Raw genomic sequence first — 17,401 nt, 5'->3', positions numbered from 1 at the left:
CACTCATAAACATCCTAGACAGAAAGAGCCTGCCAAAAAAAATGTGATTAACCTTTAACAAATGGTCCTGCAGCACAGACTGACCCCAAAGCATATAGAAAAACCAGATCAAAGGCGCCATCTTCACACTTACTGCAAACCATTTAGGGTGGGGGACAATAAACCGTCACCCACAACCGGTCGCATCATACCAAGAATAAAGGTCAAGGAGACCAGAAAACTTAGTAAGGTAACAAAGAGAAGAGATCCATTCTAAATATAAGGCCTTGTGCAGGTGGACTCTGACCTGCAGAAAATAAACGGTTTGCTTGCTCAAGAATGCAAATTTAATTCATTCCCTCATCGCATTTACCAGCCTGGGACTGTCAGGGCAGGGGCAGCCTCTGGGCTGCTCTGTACTCTTCCCAAATTTAGCCTCAGCCGGACTGAGGAAGATGAATGACTCGGAGGCCTCACTGGTTATGGGGACCTGTCGGGAACAGACTTCTAAAGGAGCAATGAAATTAAGCACCTTGCACTCATTTCTCAGCCCCTAGAGAAGCAGGCTTAGAGGTCTGAGGGATGACATAAATGTGAAGGTGTTCACAACAGCTTTCCCAAGAGGCCTTGGGTCAGATTTCAGGGGCTTTATTTCTCACCTTTTTATAGTATCTGCACAGCAGATCAGGAACTACTGGCAACTATCCAGTGAATTCTGGCCGTGAAGACAATATTTCCAGCCTAGAGCTCTTGGGTCTAAAATCTTCAGATAATTCTAGCCATGTAGACAAAATACCTCTGCTTCTCCCCCTTCCAGGGCCCCTGCCTTCTCCAAATGTCGTAACCCCCACATCCGTGACCAGGCAGAAAAAGCCTACATCAGGGTGTATATATTGTTGACCACATAACTTCATTTCACCAGTGCTCCATTTTTAATGGATTCAGGCCAGCACTCCAGAGTACAGGACTCAGTTCTTAGGGAGGCCTGACCTGGCAGTCTTCTGTTCCAGGAAGAAAAAGCTTTATTTAAAAAAATATTCAGAGTAGAAAATATGAAAAATCATAGGGGGTAGGGAGATCATTCCATGAAATGATTGAAAACAGTATAGCGGGGAAATAATATGAGATTGGGTCTGAGGAGACCTGGGGATAAGTCTGGGCTCTGTGCCTCAAACCAGCTGTGACCTTGGGCATGTCAGGCACCTCTTGAGCTTCACGTTCTCATCTAAAGCATTTAGCCTGGTTATCCTGTGAAGCGCTTTACAGGGGCAAAAATCTAACAAATGCCTCCAGCATTTGCTATTAAGTCCATTCTGCAAATATATTTGGTGTCCTTTTCCTTTTCTTGAGGAAAACCAGGAATGGCCAGGAAGAAATCCCAAGAAGATATTTTAGGCAAGTCCAGCATCGCTGGCCATCCCGTAGAAGATGCCTCTGGCTGCAATGAGGTTGGTTGGAGAATCAAATTCAGCTACTGTCCCTTTGTCCAGGACCAGGACTCTAGCCAAAGAAAAGAAGTGGTTAGGTCTCCGTCAGCCCAGACCTGGCCTCATATCCCAACCTTGCCCTTCTGGGTACTGCTCAAGATCTGCAGTGACATGCCAACCCTGCCACTTCAGTCAACCCACCCAACACAGCCGCTACACCACATGTACACACTTGCAAGGCTGGTAATTTTAGCCACTCCGTTTGCTCTCCTGGCAGATGAGGCAGTTTCTGGGATCAAACACAAGAATCCTATTCATCTTTGCTAGTCGGGGCTCCAAAAACCTTCTCTAATGAGCCTTCCCCTCACCGGGGTCATAGGACTGTGTGCAAGGAGCCACGGGCTTGTGCGCTGGGCCCTGTGTGCTTCCATCTGCTTTGTGCCAACTCACAAAGGCACACGGCGGGAAACCGGGCTGCAGTGAGGCCTGACACTGGAATCTGGGGCTTTGGTTGCCAATCTGGCTGCTGCTGATGGGTGGATCCCACCCGCCTCACCTCACACACAGTCAGGCCTGGGCCTGCGATTAGATTATCCCGCCAACTAATCAGAGGGTGCACCTGGTGTAAGGACAGGCTCCCTGGGTGAGGCAGGAGTGGAAAGGGATCTCCCAAGCCCAGGGAGATGCCACTCAATGGGAGGATGTGGACCGTACTCTGTTTCCCCACCTATGGGACGCCTGGAAATGTGTTCTAGGAAGGAGTATATCTGTGGCCATCACTGCCTAGCCACTGCCCATATTGGAGCCCAGGAGACCATTTCCTCCTTTCAGGGGCTTCTCACTGCTCTTGGAGGTATGGACCGAATGCTTTACCATGATCCTAGAAGTGCGGCATGGTGGGGCCTGTCCCTCTCCCCGCCTCATCTTGGTTCTACTGCCCTCGTTGCCCTTTGTACTCCAGCCTCGTGCGCCTTCCCACCTCAGGGCCTTTGCATGTGTTGCACCTTTTGCCTGGCATTTTCAGCTCCCTCCCTACCCCACTTTTTCCCCATGCTCTCCAATTTCTACTCCTTTAGGGCCTGGCTGGCGCTTCCCTTCCTTAGGAGAGAAAGTATTCTGGCCATCCTGTATGAATTGGCTTTCTCAGGCCACCCCCGACACGGACCCCTGCTTCCTTCCTGCAGGCTCTAATTACACATCCAGTAGAGTGATTATTTGATTAATTTCTGCGAGCCCCACCAGAATGAATAACTCCCCATCCCCAAGCTCAGTTTGAGTTTTCTTCCCTCAGGGCTGCTGGTGAAAATCATTTTCAGTTAGGCCTGAGAACCCAAGGCCCAGTGCTTCCTGCCCACCTTCCCTTCTCTTCTCCCAGTGGGGTCCTGGATGAGAGCGGGGAGTGGGGTGGGGTAGGGATGGAACAGACAGACCATATCATCAAGCATTCTCGGTTTGGTGCCCGATCCTCGGGGCCTGTGTGGGAACACTTCTGAGAGAGACACAAGGGTTGCCCATTGCCCTATCTGTGGCACTGTCCCTGCCTTCCCATGCCCTATGGGTGTTTATTTTGTGAATGAAGGCCTGTTGATGTACTCCCACTGGACTCCTTCAGCATAGATTTGTGGCAGCATCCATGAGTTCCCATGTCTCCAAGAAGGCCGGCCTTCTGGGCCAGCGCCAGCTCACTTCCATGAGGCTTCTGAGTCACCCAGCCCCTCCCCTTATTCTCCAGCACCACACCTTAACATTGGGTACAATGAAGAAACAGGTCACAATTTTTCCTTTCACCCACGTGAGCTGCCTCCCGAAGAAAGCCATAAGGTTCCGAGGGCAAGGCCCCTTCCCTAATCCTCTGAGAAACTGGAGCTAGGGAGAATAAGAGTAAAGGGTGGAGGAGGAGACTAACATTCCCCAGGATCACCTGCACTTTAAACACTTTATGTCACTGACTCCTTCCTACAACCCTGAGAGAAGTTCATGAAAGGTTTGTGAATTACCCAAGGTTACACATCTCTCCTACCTCCAGATAACCTTAATCTGCCTGCCCCTTCCTGATGGTCCAGGTGACCTCACAGGTCCCTTCCTGCTTGGGTTCTGGTGTCCCACCTGGTGTAGTCCATGATGGTATTGAGCCGGTGTGCGATGGTCAGCACTGTGCAGGTCTCAAACTGGGTGCGGATGGTAGCCTGGATGAGGTCATCGGTCTCCAGGTCAATGGCGGCCGTGGCCTCGTCTAAAATCAGAATGCGGCTCTTGCGAAGGAGGGCTCGAGCCAGGCACACAAGCTGTCGCTGACCCACACTGAGAAAAGGAAAAGCAGACGTCTCCAGCTGGGAGCCCCAAGCCTGCCCCAGGCCTCATTCCCCCGAACTGTTTCTGTCTCCACTCCTTTCCAATGGCCCAAGACTGGCTTTCTGTCAAACTTCTTCATTTCTGCCTCAGCCCGGGCCTCCTGAAACAGGGGTCGGCGGAGTCAAGGGTCTGAACACCACAGGATTAATGAGGGGCCTTGGAGGTAGAGCCAGTGCTCGACCACACTGTGCGATCAACGGCCTGGCACCATGGCATCCGCTTTCTGTGCTTCCCTCTCATCCTCGCTCCTCAGCTAGTGCCATGATGCTCTATCAGTCATTGACACCTTAATAAGAACACCCTTTCTGGATATTTGCACACATTATGCCATCTTGCTTAGCCTAATATCACATAATTTGGACAGTCTTCTCCTGCCGCCATGGACAATAAAGTCCAGGGAACGAGGAAAACAAGGAAGGGGCAGGGCAGAGGAGGACCTGGGGAATGACTGGTGTCTGGTCACTGGGGAGGTGGAGGAGGGGCAGAATGCATACCTTCAACCTCTTGCCTTGGAAGCCAGAGCTAGTGAACAAAGCAAGAATGTGTTCCCAACCACAGAGGCTGCAGCACCCCCACACCCAAGGACAAATACCTCAGCCCTTCCCAAAGGGGTGAGTCACCACAGCCCGAGTGAAGGCCAGGCTCTCTCCCTGGCCCATTCCCGCAACTAATGAAGGTTTTGGCAGCAGAATGAGCCGCCAGATAGAACTCAGGGCTGATTTATGGTGAGACTGGCACAGCATACAGGTTATACTTAAAGTGGCTACCAGCTCAGGGAGGAAGGGAGCTGATTTCTGTCTCAGATCCTGGTGTAAGTGAGGATGGAGGGGATGCTCTGGGGGAGGTGCTGATGGCAAGCAGGGACAGGAGAATGGGCCAAAAAACAACTATGGGTTCAGGGTCTGGAAGCTTAGGCCCGTCTGCCAGCCGCCCCCAACACCACTGTGTAAGTGAAATCCCGTTAGGATGCATATTCAGTCTTACAGGATTGCTTGGGGAAGAGAGGGTGTCCCACCGCTGGCTATGATGTAGAAAGGAAAGGTTTGGGGCAAAAGCCCCCACTTCTTTGAGTTTCTGTCCCTTCTCTGGCTAGTCGAGCAGCTTTGGGCAAATGATTTTATATGTTAGAGCCTCATTTCTGGCCCACAGGACTGCAGTAAAGATTATACGAGATACTGGGGGCCAAGGTGTTTTGAACACTACTAAGTGCTGAGCAAATGTAAGGTTTTTGTTTTGTTTTTGAGGTCTGGAGAGAGTCCACGGGTATGGGCTGAGTAGAATAAGAATAAATAAGAATAAATTTTCCAGGAGTGTATGTAGGCTGAGTGCTTTCTATTTCATCACAATGACCCTAAGACTGCTCTGTTCAAATGGTAGTCACTGGCCACATGTGGCTACCGAGCACTTGAAATGTGGCAAGTCTGAACTGGGATGTGCTGTAAATGTAAAAATACACATGGGATTTCAGACTTAGTAAAAAAAATATAAAACATCCTTAATAACATTTATGTCAATTATATGTTGAGAAGATAATATTTTCTATATATTGGGCTAATTACACTATTAAAATTTATTTTACCTGTTTCTTTTCCCTTTTTCACCTGGCTACTAAGAAAAAAATTTAATTACACATACATGGCTAACATATTTTTATTGGGCAGCAGAGTGCAAGAGGTATGGGACTATTATTATTCCCATTTTAGAGTGAAGGAAAAGGAGGCACAGAGAGGTTAATCAACTTGCCCCAAATCACAGAGCTAACATGAGTATGGGACTCTCAAGCCTTTAGACTCAGTGAGAAGTGGCTCTCAGCTCTCCCTGATACACAGTCCAGCTGCCGGGGATATAAAATCTGGGGCTATAAGAAAACACAGAAGGGCCCAGGGAGCTCACTTTGCCCTCTCCTAAAATGCAGATGAGCTTGCATCCATCTTGGAAAATATCTATGATTTTCCTAAAGCGCTGTAGGTTTCCTCTCACCTGCTCCACAGACATTGACAACCCACAAGGACAAGACTGAATAAGACTTTGGAATCTTCCAGACCTAGTTCAAGTTCTAGACATGCCTTCTTCCAGCTACGTCACTTTGGGCCTGCCTCAGTTTCCTCATCTGTGAAGTGGGACCTCTGAGGCTTACGTGAGGAATCAGAGAGATAGTGCACTGTGTCTGGCACAGAGAACACGTTCAAGACAAAACAATGCCCTCTAAGTACACCCAGGCTGAGGTGGGAGTGAGGAGGGCAGGAGGGGGCTGGCCAACTCCGTGTCATTTGATATTAGATCCCCTAGCTCCAAAAGGTGCTGTTTCTGACTTGTCTACTCCCAGCTGTTACCTGAGATTCTCCCCTCCCTCGGAGCACTGGAAGTCCAGCCCTGCTGGCTGGGAGGCCACAAACGTGTGCAGGTGAGACAGCTCCAGGACCCGCCATATGTCTTCCTCTGAGTAATTGTCGAAGGGGTCCAGGTTCATACGCAGGGTCCCTGAGAACAGGACAGGGTCCTGGGGACACAAAAAGGCCTTAGAAGGAGGCAGCTTGGACCCTATAAGGCACCATGGGCCCCAGGGCCAGGGAAAAAGAAAGGATTTAGGTGGCAGCATTCCCACTCTGTCCCCAGCCCTTTAGGGGGTAGGCAATGACCAAGGAGATAGAAAATGCCTGTGGGGAAGTGATAAACCTCAGCTTTGCCAATCACAAAATCCTCTGCTAAAGCAGAAACAGGAGCACTAATCTGACTCCAAAGTGTCCAGTCAGCAGAAAAAAAAATACCCCAGAGGAGCCAGAAAAAGTGAAATGTAATTCAGAGCTGAGAAACAAGGAAGCCAGGACAGAACGTCTGGGGATGGGTCTGCAATTCAGGGGTCTGGTGTTCCTGGTTTGATTTGCTGGCCCAGGAGGTTGTGGGGCAAGGTATATCTGACCCTTCCAGATCCACTACAGGTGGCCGCTCTATGGCTCTGCTATTGCTCTCTGATTCTCCAGCCCCCCAGATAGAAGTCCCAGTCTTGGACCTCAAGTTACAGAACAGGGATGGGGTCTGCTCCCCAAGGGTCATTGGCCAGTGTGGCCGTCCATGTCAGGTTTGTACCTGGGGGATGATGGTCAGCTGAGAACGCAGGTCATGGAGTCCAATGGCTGCCACATTGAGGTCGTCAATGCGGATTTCACCCTCTGCGGCCTCCAGGATGCGAAACAGACACAGGGTCATGGACGATTTGCCAGCCCCAGTGCGGCCCACGATCCCCACCTGCAGCAGGTGAAAAGGGGCTGTCAGGGGAAGGCCCAAGGGTCCTGGGGACATCTCCAGGACACCCCTAGAGAGGCTGAGCAGACATGTGGACTAAAGAACTTGCTCTCGCAGAGACTCACACCCCCTCATGAGGAACATGGCCACTTCCCAGGCACAAACCCATCTCACGCGCACCTTCTCGCCACTGCGCACGCGCAGACTCAGGTTCTTCAGCACCAGCTCCAAGCCCGGCCGATAGCGCACTGAGAAATTTCGGAACTCCACTTCACCCTGTGAGGGCCAGTCCGCGGGAGGTCGGCTGCCCTCTACCACCCAGGGGGCCTGGCCAGAAGGAAAAAGACAAGTTCTGTATCAAGGCGGTACCTCTTCCCCAGCCTGGCTCCCTCCCACTTTTCAGTTTCCTTCTCTCCCAAAGTCCCCTCCATCCTCAACCCATCATGGCCCCTGAGGGATAGTCCGTGGTGCCCCTGTGGCCCATGCTTGTGGTTCAGTGAATCTTTTATCCCTCTACCTTTATTCCTCACAGAACTGCTCCAAAACATCCCATCCTCCCTCCCCTACTCTCTCTTTGTGCCGCATGCTGTTGAGCTGCCCCTCCCTGCCTGCCCTAGCTCCCCCTTTCACCATTCATTATTGAGTGGCTACATGGTGACAGGTACGTGGGTCACAGTGATAAGCAAGATAAAGTCTTTGCTCCCCTGAGGCTTACATTCTGGTATAGAGGGGCATACAATAAAAAAATAAAAGCATATCTATATAATGTAAGAAAGTGATGAATGCCGAGAAGTGCTTGGTGGTGTGGTACTGTACAAGGTGGTCAGGGAAAGCTTCCTGGAGGAGGGGATATTTAAATAAAGATCTGAAGTAAGCGAAGGAACAAACCAAGTAAATATCTGGGGACAGATGTGCCAGGCAGAAAGAACGGCTAGTGCAAATGTCTCCAGGTCTGTTCTGGAACAAAGTGACAAGGTGAGAGGGAGGAGACAGGTAGCAGTGGCCCCATGATGTAGGGCTTTGCAGGCCATTTTAAGGGCACAGTGGAATGATGCAATTTGATGTGCTTTTAAAGGAGTGCCCTGGCTGCTACCAGGTAAAGGGAGAGGGTGGAAACAGAATGACTAGTTAGAAGGCTGTTAAAATAAATTGAGCACAAGATGATGGTGGCTTCGAGACAGGACTGACTGTATAATTTGGGAGGCCCAGCGCACAATGAAAATGTGGGGCCTTTTGTTCAAAAATTACTAAGAATGTCCAGGTGGTGACACCAGAGCATTAAACCAAGTGTGAGGCCCTTCTGAGCATGGGGTCCTTCTAAGAGTGGGGACCTGTATGACTGGTCCCATACACTCATGAAGCCAGCCCTACTTCGAGGCAGTCAAAAAGCCAGGCAGCCAGTGTAGACCACTCTCTCAAGGTGTCAAAAGAATGGGCAGCAGGGTCGGGGCCAGAATTTTTTAGGATATAGAGATAGGATCATGTGTTTAGACGGGGGAAATGGAGTGCTAGACAAGAAGAGGGAGACTTGGAAGATCCCAGTGTGTGGAGAGTGAGGGGGTCATGGGGGATGCCTGGGAAAGGCAGGGGTAGGTAGGGGCCATGGGGGCAGGAGAGGCCAGGCTGGGAGGAACAGGTAGGATGGAGACTCAGTGGAGACTGACAGGGCAAGAGCTCGAGTCACAGAAGCCATGCCTTCCAAGAGGAAAGGAGGGGTCATTTCATCTGAATGTTGCTGAGAGATTAAATTCCAGGTCTGGAACCAGGGAAGTCATTGGTGAGTGGTTTCAGGAGAGTGATGGGGCCAGAAACCAGACTGCAGGAGGTGGATGAGCTAAAGGGTGATGAGGAAGTGGGGAGAGCATGTGTAGACCGTATTTTAAAGCAAGCTTCATAACCAAAGAGAGCCAAGAAACGGGGCAGTAGGATACAGGAGAAGGGGAGAGTTGCCTTGTGTGTCTAGAATGAAAGATATGATACACATATGTCTGCAAGCGGATGGCAATCATACAACAGAAGGAGCCAGACGAACGATGTAGGAGATGGAGGGTGTCGCTGAGGAAGTGAAGCCCCTAAATGGCCATGTGAAGAAGTGGGGGGTGGGGACTTCAAGACAAGGAGAGAATTTCCTGTTAAAAGAGAAAGGGAAGAAGGTAGTTTTGAAGGAAGGTTAAGGGAGTTCACATCTTATAACCTATTTTCTCATTGACATGTCAGGCAAGGTAGATAGATAGGCACAAAGGAGAAGGAAATGTGGGAGTTTAAGAAAAGAAAGTTCAAAACAGATCTTTCTGAAAATGGGAACACATGCTTCTCAGGGAAGCAAAGTAGGAACACCTAGCAGTGGTGTGTGGTTATAAACTTGAAGTAAAATCAGTGATTTTCTCCAGCAACATTTCAGCTGAGTGCCAGCATGGAAAAGGCAGATAGATAGGCTCACTGGGGTGGGGTTTTGTAGGTGACAACAACTGAGAGAGGGGTGAGGAGGGAGAAAGAAGGGTGAGGGAGTTGGGAGCACTAGCACAGGTGGAGCACGTGATCCAGGCTGATAGACAAGGATCACAGCACTGGGAATCTCAATAAGGGCAAAGTACTGGAATAGCAAAGGGCTTTGGAATACGTGAGCTGGGAGGGATAGGAAGGGTGGTCTAAAAGAGGGATGCTCGACATCAAGACTCAGAGATGATGCAGCTTCTGGGCATGAAGAGTTCTGGGGTGCGACCATAGGAGGGTGTGAAGAAGAAAGGTTTGAATCTCCCAGTAGAAGACAACTCCCTTTCCCCAACAAAGGGCAGGCTACCCCACTGCTCCTCCTTTAATCAGGGATGCCTTTGGCCGGATGCTCACCTTCCTGGATCACCCCAGCTGAGTGACCCACTTTTCTGCCTTCTTTGATTGCATCACCCCGGAGTCCTGTGGTATGTCTTACCTCTCCCCCTACATCAGAATCTGGTTGCTCAAGGAGGGTTGAATGGATGAATGAATAAAGAAGAGTCACCTGAGGAGCTGGCTCTGGGGTGCGGCATGGCAGGCGATCAAGCACCCTTCCCCGGTACTCTTGACTCCCCTCACCTCACACTCACCCCAGTACCCACCTCAGTCTCTGTCTTGGAGTACTCCTTGACTCTCTCCACGGCCACAATATTAGACTCCAGGTCTGACATCATTCGTATCATCCAGTTCAGAGCAAATGTCACCTGGCCAAAGGGACTGGGTCATGAGTAGGGTGATCTCCTCTGCCCTTGCAATGGCTTTGGGAGGAGTTCAGCCTGCTTGATTATGCTCCTATCCCATCTATGACCCAGGAGGGCCTGGGTAAAACCGTAGGGGTGCCACCTGGAGCTCTAATCATTAACCGTACCTCAGGCAATGACAATGCAGACTTAACCAAGGGCCACCTAGCCCAGTGTTTCCCAAACATCGATATATATAAGAAAGACTTCCCAGAGAACCTTGCTTCTTATTCTGTAGGTCTATAGTGGGACCCAAGACTCTGAATTTCTAACTAGCTCCCAGATGATGTTGACAGAACTGGTCTCTGGACCATACTTTGTATACCAAGGAGTCTTGATAGACATGCAGAATCCTGAGCCCTATCCTGGGTCTACTGTAACAGAATCCACATTTTAACGAGATCAGATGATTCGTAAGTACATTAAAGTTTGAGAAGATTGATCTTTCTGGACTTTCAAGACTTGAGCTACCTGAGGCAATGAAAATGTGATCTGCTTTACAAAATTCCAGTTGCAGTTACGTAACCCTTCGACAATACAGGCTGATATCAGAGTGACCTGCCCAGCCTCCAGCCCAGGCTCCTTCTCTGAAGGCATGTGAAAGGAGGTACATTCCAGTCCCACACTTTCCTGCCCCAGGAACTGTCAGGGTGGACTGCCTAGAGACTGTGCACAGGCAGGACAAGTTCTGTTTTGTCTTTTGGGGCCAAGCTCCAAGATACTTTCTCCAGCACCCCAAGGTAGAGAATCTCCTCCGGGTTCTTACAACATTTTGTTACTCCCTCCACCAAGACCCTTTACCATTGTAATGCTCACCCAGCATCACAATTCCCTACTGGTGGGAGTCTCTCTCCATGCTTGACTGTGAGCTCATAGTCCTGGCAAGCAGAACTTGTGGCTGGTCCCCACCCTGGGCAGAGCGAGATGCTCAGGAGATGCGTGTAACACCTGTGTGGCCTCTGCCCCAGTGGTGGCCCTGCCCTGGGGCCCGGACCCCTGTGTACCTGTAGGGCATAGGACACGGAGAGGCCCACCATCCCTGGACTCAGGCTGTTTCTCCCAATCACAGTGAAGAGCGCAGCAAAGAGCACAACACAGTTCCCCATGGTCTCCACTCGGACCCCCAGCCACCTGTGGGGATAGACAAGGAGGAAGTGAGGCAAGTGAAGGATGGGGGCAGTTTTCTGTTTACAAAACAGAAAAGGAGAAGGAAGAGCTAAGTTGCAGAACACCAGGATCTCTCCTGCAGAGCCCCTGATGGGAGCTCCTGGAGGAGCAAGGGGTAGCTGACCTGTTGGAGGCAATGTTGGGGTAGCAGCTCCTCTGGTTGGTGTCCACCTTAGCATTGCTAATGGCCTCAAAGTCTTGGCTGCGCCCAGAAGCCCGGATGACACTGGAGCCCGTCACCGTCTCCGAAAAGTGAGAGAATATGGGCGAGCGGCTGACAGATTCCAGCCGCTTCAGTTGCCGTGATGTGGCCACATAGAAGCGCTGACAGGGAGTAGAAAAAAAGATCGTGAAACCACCAATTCAGTCCTGCATACCCTCGGAACCCATCTGGGCTCTTCTCAGCCAGCCCCACTCCCCCATAAGACCTTGCTCCCTTCCTCTACTCAAAAGAACCTAAGACTTAGGGTCCTGATGTGGCTCCATGAACTCATGCCAACCTTTCTGTCTGCTCAGCTCTGCTCAGTCTTCCAGGCTACTTCCTCCACGAAGCCTTTCCTGATTCTCTTTCAGCTCTTGACCCTCTCACCCTCTGTGGAGACCTGCATTACAGCACTGACTTTGCTTGTCCTCCTAAATCAATACATATGTCTGTCTCTACTTAGGGGCTCTAGCAATGTGCTTACACAGTCAAATGTTTTTGCAATATTTGCAAAAATAAGATAACTTTGTATTCTTTTTCTTAAAGAGCCTCTCCCTCCTGTGCCCTCATACAGTTGGTTAAGCTTCAGCCCCACAAAAACATGGTTCTGCCTCCAGCTTCCATCTTCTACCCTGTGGACCCTAAGATAGCCAGAGCCACATGCGACATGTGTCTTAGAGTGTCCTGCCCCGGCACAGAGTGCAGCCCAGATCACAGTCTCCATACACAGGATCCGCTAACCATCCTGTGGCTCATCTTCAGCAGCTGATTAATTCACAGCAGAACAGGGGCTCAGTGACACAAATGACTTTTACAGTTAGCTGTATCTGAAAGTTATCAACTCATCTTAAAAACATACATACGCAGATTTGTTTAGAAATGTATAAAAATGAAGGAAGAATAATGTGTCTCAAACTGTTAACAATATTTTATTCTAAAAAAGCCAATAGGAAGAAGTTCCAGGGCTGGTTATAATTTACAAGAATTTCATTTTATCCTATGAGGCAGGTCCTATGAGTCTCTATTTTATAGGTGAGGAAAATGAGTTTCAGAACGGGAAAGTGACTGACTGCCTACATCCTCCTCTTCCTCCCTCCTCCCCCCTCCCCTGTGCACACAAAAGCCCTGCCCACATGAGCACCTCAGCCTCCCTCCCATGGCCATGCCCGCCCACTGGCTATGCACCTGCACAAAGAGGTAGAAGACAGCTAGAGGCAGGATGACCACCATGAAGAGTGGCGTGTTGGCCACAATGACCATAAGGGTGGCGATGGAGTTGTAAAAACAACCCAGCAGCATGAGGATGGAAGGGGCCAGAACCTCATCGATGACGTAGATATCCTTGGAGAAGCGGTTGAGGATACGGCCCGAGGGTGTAGTGTCGAAGAAGGACTGTGGCGAGCGCATCATGTTGTACAGCAGCGCCTGGTGGAGCGAGCGTGCAGCCTGGACACTGCCCGCTGCCATTGCAAAGGCCGACAGCACCACCAGAAGCCCTGTTGGAAGAGGCAGAGGGGCACTCGTTCACCTAGGCCAGGTGGCAAGCACGCAGGGGCAGGTTCCCAAATAAAGGATAGCCACGGTGGGCTAGGCGGGCTCAAAGGCAGGTGGACTGCGAGGGTGGGTTAGAGAGGTGTTGGGGCAGGGCAATGGCTATGATGGTGAAGGGAGACTCAGAGGCAAAGGCGTGGCTTAGGGGACCCAGCAGCCCAGAGGTGAGGAAGGGGCCACTGAAGCCCCTTCCAGGTATCTCTGCAGGCTCACCTTGCAGAATTCCAAAGGCAGCATAGACGCCCAGCCTCATGGAGGTGTTGTTCTGTTGTCCACCCACCACAGCCTCATTGGTCCAGGCACTGAGCCATATGTTGGCCCCAAGGGCAGCTGCGCTTTGACCCGCATACAGCAGACAGATGACTAGTGTGGTACAGAGCCCCATAGCCTTGGCATAATCCCAGAACATGTTCAGCTTCACCTGTATGGCCATGGTGGTCAGAGACAGAAAACTCCTGTGAGCCTCAAGACTTCTGGGGGCCCGCCCACCCTCTCCAGCCCTCCTTGTTCACCCTACTCACCCTGCCCATCTCCACCTTCTCCTCCTTGATCAGCACCCCATTTGCCTTCGCCTCTGCTGCCTGCACTACCTTTTCTGCTATACTCAGGCGTCTCCGGTGCACAGGCCGACCCTGGCCCTCTCCTTCTGAGGACATGGTACTCAGCTCTCTGTGGAGGCAGCTCTCTGGTCAGGCCCAGAGAGGAGGCCTCTGGCACACCCACAGAACAGAGCCCAGAAGGAGGGTTGAGGCCGCAGGCGGACACCCAGGGTGTCAGTATCAGGGAGAATGCCCACTGCACCCTACTTGGCAGGTTGTGGGGGCCCTGCTGCAGCATCCCAGGGGCCTGAACGCTCTCAGGAGCTCACCTCATAAACTGCTTCCGGACCTCATACATGACTGGCTCATCCATCAGGTCTGCGTGGCTGCTGAGTGTGTCTTCAATCAGCAGCACCTGCTCATCCTCTGGTTCCTCAAAGGCTGTCACAAGGTGGGAGGGAGGAGACAGAGGTAGCTCCCTATAAGTCCCAGTATCCCCCACCCCTACTCTAATGAAGGAGCCGGAATGGACAAGCATGAAATAAGATGAGAGGGGTTGAAAAGGCAGCAAGAACAATAACGACAAAAAGAAATGACCAATTTTGTGTTGAAAAAAAAAGGGCGGCAAGAAAGACTTCGGTTAGACGAAGAAAAACTTCGCATCAGGAGAAGTGGGTTCAAATATAAAGGTTAGGAGCTCAAGCTCTGAGCCAGACTGGATGAGCTTCGATTCCCACTTCTTCACTGCATGACTTTAGACAGGCATGTAAAATGGGGATAATAATAGTACCCACTTCATCACATCGTTGTGAGAATTAAAGAAACAAATCTGTGTCAAGGGGCAGAGCACTTAGTAAATGCTCAAGACATCTTAGCCATATATACAGCAGTAAGAAAAGCCAGGAAGAGGTCTGTGAGCCAGGCCAGAGTCTGAGGTTGTGGAGCTGGGACACATGAGCCCGGGGACTTCAATATGCTCCATGAGGACAGGACTTTTGTTTGTTCACTGTTATCTCTTGGTGCCTAGAATAGTGTTTAGTCATAGTAATTGCTCAATAAATATTTATTGCTAAGTAAATGACATTTCCAAGCGCTTGCATATGTGACTATTTATCTATGAAACAGCCTTGCCATACAGGCTGGGCCTGGGCCCTAATGCACTTTTGGCACATGAGAAAACTGAAGCTCTGAGAGCTGAGCGGCTGGTCTAAGGTCACACAGTTAGGGAAGAGGAGGAGAAGGATTGGACTACATCGAGTTCCCTTTCCTACTTGGTGATATCTGACCATCACACAGAGGTCCAAGTTCCCCAGAACCTCCCCTATATAACACTGGGCCTGTCTAGAGATACTCAGAGACCCCCAAGACAGAGGAAGCACTGAGAGGGCACAGAAATACAGAGGGCCCAGGATACCGGTCCTGCCATCCTCTTCCTGGTGTTCCTCGTCCTCATCAGGTGCATAGTTGCGGAGGAAGTCGGCAAAGGAGCCGTCGCGCTGGAGGAGAGCTGAGTAGGTGCCCACCTCAGACACCTGTCCATCATCTAGCACTATGACGAAGTCTGTCTGGGGCAGGAAGCTGATGCCATGCGTCACCAGCACCCGTGTCTGGAGAGAAAGCAGCCATCACTCCCGCCGCCCTCGGCACACACCTCCAGCACACACAGGCACAGGGCCACAGAGTGAGTGTGAGGCACTCGTGTGCCAGGGAGCATAGACAGGCACATAAGGGACTCACCCCATGCTTACCGCAGCCAGCTCAGGGCCTCTGGGCTGTGCCCCACCACATGGGTTTCCCCTGCTGCCCATCCCACACTCCTGCTTCTCAGACTCCCACATGTCCAGGTTTCATCCGCACCCCTTGGCTACTAGTTCTCTCCTAGGGCCCTAGATTTCACCTTAGCCCCCTCGGCTGCCTAGAAGCCTCACCTTGCCTGCCAGCACACCTTCTGGCCCAATGACGTGGTCAAAGATATGCTTGGCCACGTGGGAGTCCACAGCTGATAGTGGGTCATCCAGCAAAAAAATGTCGGCATTGCTGTATACAGCTCGGGCCAGACTGACCCGCTGCTGCTGGCCCCCAGACAGGTTAATGCCCTGGATGGAGGAGGAAGGGAGGAAGTAAGTACAGGGTAGACAGGCAGGAGGTGGGTAAGGACCCTGTCCACTGTCAATCAGCAGGGCAGACCTCTGCATTCACATTTCATATGCTTGGTCCTGTCCCTGTGAAGCAGTAAGGCCACAGAAGGAAGGTGGTGGCTTTCAGTGTCCCCTCAGGGCAGGTGAAGACATCCTGCTCCCTTTGCTCCATCACCCTGCCCAGCTGGTTTCCCTGCCTGCTGCCTCTTTACTCTAGGAGGCTGGAAATTCCCAGGAGGCCCTTAATAGACCTTTTAATATTCCATCGCCCATACAGTTTGCAGGTGACTTTCATAATAATAATCTCATTTGGTCCTCACATCAGTCCTTCCAGGGAGGTGTCAACTTTCTAGAATAAGAAAGCCCAGCTCTTAATGACTTTGTCCAAGGTCCTGAACTATTAAGGGCAGAAGCAAGGATGGGAAACCAGCATTACCCCAGAATTCATCAATCCTGAGATTATGTGCCAGAGGGGAGGTAAGATATTTCCTTAAGCTCATGATGAGGAAACTGAGGCACATAGCTGCAGAGCTGGGCCCAGAAGGCAGACCCCAGAGGTATAGCCTGCTTTGCTACCACCAACTTCCCTTTCTCCCTCTACAATAGGGCCCAACTCCTTCGGGTACCCTGAGAAACTGACCCCTGGGGAGAACAAATGCAAGGTGAGAGCTGGAGCTGCTAGGGAGAAGCCAGCATAGTGACTAAAGCATATGAGCATGCCTGCATTCAACCGACCAGTCTTTCTTGAGTGCCTACCATGTGCTGAACATTAAATTAGGTTTGTGTGTGTGTGTGAAGTCAGAGTAGGTCCAAGAGAGATGGGAAGAAGTGTCATAGACGAGGAGTTCTCTGGGTTCTGTGATCTCAGACTCCTACCTAAACATTTCCCATCCCCACTGCTCAGGCTCAGGTCCTCATTTCCCCAGGCCACCATAAGAAGCTCCTTGCTGGGTCCTGTGCCTTCAGGATCCTCCACACTGTAGCTTTTCAGCAATCCCTGCTTTAAAAACCTTCACTGACAAATTGAACATCAAGACAAATAATGAAGGTAATGGATTAGAACCCATTGAATCAAATAGGGATCCATGAGCCCATATAGATATAAAGAAATTAATGAATAAGTAAAAAAGAGGAAGGAGGAGAAAGCTCTTTCTTAGAGTAAAATGCCAACTAATAACTACAGCAGGAATAGAGTTAGAAAATTACCATTTGGCAAATGTCATAGTAAACACTGACTCAGGCAAGAATCGTCAGTTAGGAAATAGAATCATCAATGAAGACACAATCTCAAAGTTGACATTGTCAGTAAGGCACAAATTGACATCATGTGCCTCCTAATGGGATGCACTAAGAAGAACACAACATTACTTCTTTGGTATTTCCCCCAAAAATATAATCCAAATCTAATTGCAGTCAAATTGAGAGACATTCTACAAAACAAATGGCCTGTATCTTCAAAGGTGACAAGGTCCTAAAAGACTAAGACTGAGGAATTATCCAGATTGATAGAGAATAAAGAGATATGACAAGTAAATGCAACTCATGATCCTGGACTGGATCCTAGACCAGG

At 50.4% G+C, this 17,401-nt stretch overlaps 1 protein-coding gene across 5 annotated transcripts in view; it reads right to left on the bottom strand.

Annotated features, from left to right (window-relative positions):
* Positions 1 to 128: 128 nt before the first annotated feature.
* Positions 129 to 17,401, bottom strand: part of LOC120588964 (canalicular multispecific organic anion transporter 2-like) — a 27,351-nt gene continuing 10,078 nt past the window's right edge. For 4 of the 5 annotated variants that reach the window (XM_039846347.1, XM_039846346.1, XM_039846345.1 and 1 more), the window contains exons 11-24: positions 15,622 to 15,789; positions 15,108 to 15,300; positions 14,023 to 14,134; positions 13,676 to 13,823; positions 13,368 to 13,575; positions 12,789 to 13,099; positions 11,526 to 11,725; positions 11,239 to 11,365; positions 10,097 to 10,198; positions 7,182 to 7,328; positions 6,846 to 7,004; positions 6,092 to 6,258; positions 3,513 to 3,707; positions 130 to 1,479 (exon numbers count right to left, since the gene is read on the bottom strand). In XM_039846347.1, coding sequence (XP_039702281.1) covers positions 1,371 to 1,479; positions 3,513 to 3,707; positions 6,092 to 6,258; positions 6,846 to 7,004; positions 7,182 to 7,328; positions 10,097 to 10,198; positions 11,239 to 11,365; positions 11,526 to 11,725; positions 12,789 to 13,099; positions 13,368 to 13,575; positions 13,676 to 13,823; positions 14,023 to 14,134; positions 15,108 to 15,300; positions 15,622 to 15,789 — 2,346 coding nt within the window. In that variant the 3' untranslated portion in view covers positions 130 to 1,370. Of the gene's footprint in view, positions 1,480 to 3,512; positions 3,708 to 6,091; positions 6,259 to 6,845; positions 7,005 to 7,181; positions 7,329 to 10,096; positions 10,199 to 11,238; positions 11,366 to 11,525; positions 11,726 to 12,788; positions 13,100 to 13,367; positions 13,576 to 13,675; positions 13,824 to 14,022; positions 14,135 to 15,107; positions 15,301 to 15,621; positions 15,790 to 17,401 lie in introns of all 5 variants that reach the window. The other variant, XM_039846344.1, reaches the window with a different exon arrangement.

Source organism: Pteropus medius, unplaced genomic scaffold, assembly GCF_902729225.1.
Source record: "Pteropus medius unplaced genomic scaffold, Ma_sr-lr_union100, whole genome shotgun sequence".
Lineage (NCBI taxonomy): Eukaryota > Metazoa > Chordata > Mammalia > Chiroptera > Pteropodidae > Pteropus > Pteropus medius.
Note: the sequence above shows the minus strand (reverse complement) of the source record. Positions and strands in the feature narration are given on the sequence as shown.